Source organism: Amphiura filiformis, chromosome 14 (assembly GCF_039555335.1).
Source record: "Amphiura filiformis chromosome 14, Afil_fr2py, whole genome shotgun sequence".
NCBI lineage: Eukaryota > Metazoa > Echinodermata > Ophiuroidea > Amphilepidida > Amphiuridae > Amphiura > Amphiura filiformis.
In genome coordinates, this window is record NC_092641.1 from 17,388,620 (window position 1) to 17,394,133 (window position 5,514).

At 38.4% G+C, this 5,514-nt stretch overlaps 1 protein-coding gene across 1 annotated transcript; it reads left to right on the top strand.

Moving 5' to 3' along the window:
- Nucleotides 1-4,569: 4,569 nt before the first annotated feature.
- Nucleotides 4,570-4,893, top strand: LOC140169244 (uncharacterized). The gene has a single exon (XM_072192502.1). The coding sequence runs from the start codon at nucleotides 4,570-4,572 to the stop codon at nucleotides 4,891-4,893; it is 324 nt and encodes a 107-aa protein (XP_072048603.1).
- Nucleotides 4,894-5,514: the final 621 nt, after the last annotated feature.

The window sequence follows — 5,514 nt, forward strand, 5'->3', positions numbered from 1 at the left end:
ACTATAACAGATGCGGTTAAATGATGGGCGTTACCAACCATATTTGGAGTTATTACGTTGTCATTAACTGAGTTGGTTCAGGTCACGTCTTATGGTAATTCGAGTGCGCTGCTGGGGAATAGCTTGAACGAATTTATAAGGACCAACGCCTGACGGCGTTGATTATAGTGCTAAATATTGCGTTGGTCCTGTATGGACTACTATGTTTAGGTGGTGATAGCATACTGAGTGTTGGTGTCAGCTGCACATTTTCGGCGTCGATTCACCATCAGTTTGTTTGCTTTTTTACGTCCACGACTACGGGTGATGTTCTTTGAAGTCATAGTAGTTGACCAGTGACACAGTAACGATGTGATATAGAAACACTTGCGTATAGCATAATAACGATCAAATTCCTGCAATAAAATGTGATTTTGATCAGAGCTAGTTTCCCGGAAGCGTAATCACTCCGCCATTTTGAAATCGATTAATGCTGCAAGCTTTCTCGCAGATTCACGTAACTTTAATTATTGTTTTGTACTTTAGTAAACCAAAATACCATGCAAAAAGACTTGAGGCTCGGTAGTTTGGTCAAAAACTGAGATTTTGAATAAACCGCAGGAACTAGACAGTTGGCGTCAAACCAATGAGTCCAGGGAGGGACATTTGACGTCTTCTTCTTGATATTGGATCAATGGTATTGATTTGATCAGTGACTTATTTGATATGCGCCACGAAGGTATTGTTACAAGTCGTTAATGACTCTCAAGGCCAAAACCACCTGTTACCCAAATTCACTTAAGAATGCAAACAAAATAACACTGGGTGAATTGCAGACAGCGGTATCCATGAAAAAGGATAAAGGACTACAGGGTGTCCCTGAACGAACTGTATCGTCGAAAACTAAATTGTTTAGGTATTTTAACGCATAAACCCAGAATTACTATATAGCTGATGTGGGTGACGAATATATCAGCTATTCCATATTTTTTGAATTATGACAATGCTCTGTTTTTGAAATAAAAGAGTTTTACTAAAAACGACCTCATTTTCAGCCTGTTTCAATAGACGCCCTCGTGCGCTTATGATGCGCAGTGATTAGGGTTTAAAAAATGAAGGACTTTCGTAAAATTCTTATATTTCACGAACGGTGTGGTCAATTGTCAAAATTCAAAAGAGTATGTCATGGCATGGCTGATTTATTCCGCAGCCACACTCTGTTATTTAGTTATGTTTAGTTGTGGCGTTAAATACCCAACAAATAAGTTTCCGACGATGCAGTTTTCAGGGACACCCGGTATTCCTATTGTAGAAAAGATATCATCATCGCATCTCCAAATAATGATGCCTGTCGACCTAGCAAAATCGTTCCAAGTGAGCGAAAATGATGTAGTTTTTGAAGATGAACAATTTAAATATTATTGTTATTATTATTATTATTATTATTATTATTATTATTATTATTATTATTATTATTATTATTATTATTATTATTATTATTACGTATTTTATTTTTTGCTGACATTCACACACTATATACACACATCCAACCCCCAACATATCCCTTACAAAGGAAAATCAAAAATGTTATAATCGAAAACAATGCTACTGCGACCCACTTCACCATGTGACGTCTCTGGATGGATATTCGTCAACGTTATCTCCTATACCAGATTTCTGGCTGTTAACCCCATGAGAACTACCTGCCGATTGGCCAAAATGAATTTCCGTTATCAACTGTACCAATCAACCCAGCATTGTTAGAATAAGTTCATCACATAAACAAATCGTTGTGATTATTTTTCAAAAAGCTCTCCATTCTGATTGGTGATTAAAGTGAAGATATCATGTAATTGACCAATCAGAGGCAATGTTAGATCGAGGTAGTATAGTCCAGTCAAAGTGGTTTGAATCACCACTAATTACAACATAATTTTTCACTGCTATGAATAAATTAGCGATGTCCCTGAACAGTATATACCAAAAAGTATACTAAAATATACTTGTGGTGGAAATGTGGGTTTTTAAGGAAAAAGGTCATACAGGGGTCAAATTTCAATCATTTTAAAAACTATATCAATTTATTCCTCTAGTCATATGATTCAGAAAAATATAGTTTGGCATATCTGTGATGTACGGTTCTTGATTTATAACCGAAAGAAAAGGTCAAAGGTCAAATATTGGGTCTAAACAGAGGTCAAAAAAACTAAAATTGTCTGATTTTAACCAAAATGGTCTCAAATTCTTCGGCTTGCAAACATAATTCATTTTAAAGAATAGTGCACTGTTTAGGTTGTTTAATTACATGCGTAACATCGAAAACTAGGTCGGGGGTCAATAGAGTTCAATGTCAATGACCTTTTTACCCTGCTACCTCAGGTAACGAAACATCCAAGATATGGCAAACTTTTCTTATTTTGGAGTGTTTTTAAAGGACGAACACATTGAGACCATTTTAAGGAGATCAGAACATTTTTCGAAGTTGACCCACGTGGAGCCCAAAATTTGACCTTTGACCTTTTTGCTTTATAACGAGAATGCATCACAAATATGACAAACTATACTTTTTCTGAATCCTTAAGACCGGAGTGAACAAGCTTTGGTATAGTTTTTAAAAGATTAAAGCAATTTGAAATTTGACCTGTATGACCTTTTTTCCCTGCCATAAAAAATAATACTTTCCACCAAGTATATGTTAGTATATTTTTGGTATGATGTTCAGACATCTCTAAAATGTATAAAAGTGAAAAATCTGTTGCAATTAGTGGTGGGTGACACCACTAATTTGCTTAGATTGACTGGACTAGGGGGGATCAGGGGGATTTAATAGCTACATGCACAATCTTTTGAGACATATTATTTACAAAGGTAATACCTGTTAATCTGTTCACTTCCACTGATTGATTGATATCTAGGCCGGCTTTGACAATAAGAAAATCATAATTTTTTTTTCCATCTCAAAGTAAAGCACAGATAGACGTATTCTCCGTTGTCCATTGCCGATATTGTCACCACACAGTCGAGATTATAAGGGTAGTTGTACGGGTATAGAGGCGTCGTTAGGGTTGACAATATCCCATGATCTTAAAACAAGGTCTTCCTCACCACAGTGTTCTAAAATTGATTGAAAATTAAATATAGCTAACATTATATATAGGTAGACAAACACACAGTGTATCGATGGCATCAGATAGTTATCATGGTTATAATTATCATGGAAATCTGTTATTCTATAGCTTGCTCATGCTTACAATGCCGTTTACTTCACATGACTATTGGAAAAGCTCTCGAATGGTTACTAAAATGTACGGGTTATACAATGCCCATTTGCATGTTTTATATGATGTGATATAGCCGTCATGAGTTGTTTTGTTCTCCTGCATCCGAGACAAGCACTAGGTTGCTGGTCCGGTAGCCACGGGCGTTTCCGTGGCCCGGTCAACGAAACCGTGGGTATATCTGATTTACGTTAATTGCGTCATCGCATCAAGTGTGATGCATTCATGCGTAATGGGTTGGCGCTGTAGTTAGGGCTAAGATTGGAATGACTTACGATGACCCAGTTTGTATATGATGACTAAATGTTTCATTATCACAACATCATATCTGTGTGCTAAGCCCTCGATTCAAATGCCTACTTACGAAAGGCTGCACAAAATCAATTATTTCAGTTAAGGATTATCATTCCTGGTGACAATTACATACCACATTTTTGTTCATCCTGTCCAAGAAAACATTGAAGTTTTCCATCACATTTGAATATATCACTCCAGCATTCTATCGACTTTCGTAAATAGCTATCATCACACGCAAAGTGGCCATCGGGGCACGTCGTCAAGTCTGAAATCAAATCTGCAAAAAAAGAAATACTTATCAAGGATCAAAGGTCAAGTTGTAAAATGTGTGCAGGTGTGATGCACCATGTTTGCCTGGTATGGTAAGATGGGTTGGTAGGATATACCGTCAAAAAATGACCAGGAAAATTACAGGTGAACAGCCCTTACTTTCACAATATTTGTATGGATGTACCTACTGCAAAACATATTATCACCTTTAAACGTACAAAACAAACCTACTAATCATTTGAAATAAAGAAATTGAGAAAAAAACGTAAAAAATGTCCTTTTAGCATATTTTGTAAACTGTGGCCAAGTAAATTGATTAACAGGAAATACTCCGAGTGTCGTTGCGTGTGAACTCGACTCAAAATGTATTTTCGTACTAGGCTCAGCCTTTGTGGTACTCGTGGGGGCGCAGCAGCACCACCCATATGAATTATGATTGAACAGATTTCAGGATCGGTATAGTAAACTGGTTAACAAAGTTCTTTGTATCTGATCCAGAATGTTCACTTGCTTCTGCGTACGTTTCAACAACACATGTTGTCATTATCAACACTTGATGGGTAGTGACTGCTATTGGTAACCGACGCTAGATTGATGGGGAAGCTGAGGTTATCGGCACGGAGCAAAATATATACACTGCTGGATAAAGAACTTTCGACCTGTCTCAAACTTTCGACCTGTCTCAAATTTGCCTTTTCTGGGAAAGATCGTCGAACGTGCTGCTATTTCTCAATTCCAGTCATACATGGACATGAACAATAACTTGTACACCAAAAATCAATCGGCATATCGAAAGTATCACAGCGTTGAAACTGCCCTTGTCAGAGTCAACAATGACTTGCTCCAAGCTGTTGATACCCACGGTGAGGCTGTATTAGTCTTATTGGATATGTCCGCGGCTTTCGACACTGTCGATCACAACATCTTGCTGCGTCGACTACATGAGAGATACGGTGTCAAAGGTCCTGTTCATAAATGGTTTGCTTCCTATCTGGACAACAGACAGCAATCTGTGCTTATCGACGGCGAACAATCTGATCCTATGACCATCGATTGGGGCATGCCCTAAGGCTCTGTCGTTGGCCCCGAGATGTTTATGGCATACTCTGCTCCAATTGAAGACATTATTAATGGCCATAATCTTTGCAGCATGTCATACGCCGATGACACGCAGTTGTATGCAGCTAATCAAGCCCAGTGATCGCACTAGCATGTTATCGAAGCTAGAGGACCGTATACGTGACATCCACTCATGGCTGACTGAGAACAAGCTCATGATGAATGACTCTAAAAACAGAACTTCTGCATGTCAAATCACGCTATGCAAGATCTGTGCCTGAGGATATCTCCATTACCATCGGCAATGCAACTATTGCTTCATCTCCGGAAGTTCGCGACTTAGGCGTGTTGTTCGACGAAAATCTCAAAATGGTCAGCCACGTAAATGACATTTGTCGCCGTGCATCATCTGCACTTCACAGGATAGGCAAACTTCGGCGTTACCTAGATTCGGACAATACAGAGAAATTAGTGCATGCGTTCGTCACTTCCAGGTTGACAACTGTAATAGTATTCTTGTTGGTCTACCTGATAAGGATATCTCCAAACTGGCGTGTCAAAACATGGCTGCCCGTGTAGTAACCCTCACCAGGAAATCAGACCATATAACCCCTGTCTTGTACAAACTCCA

What these genes read in the sequence shown, in the direction of transcription:
- LOC140169244 (XM_072192502.1), top strand. Translation starts at nt 4,570, where the DNA reads ATGGACATGAACAATAACTTGTACACCAAAAATCAATCGGCATATCGA.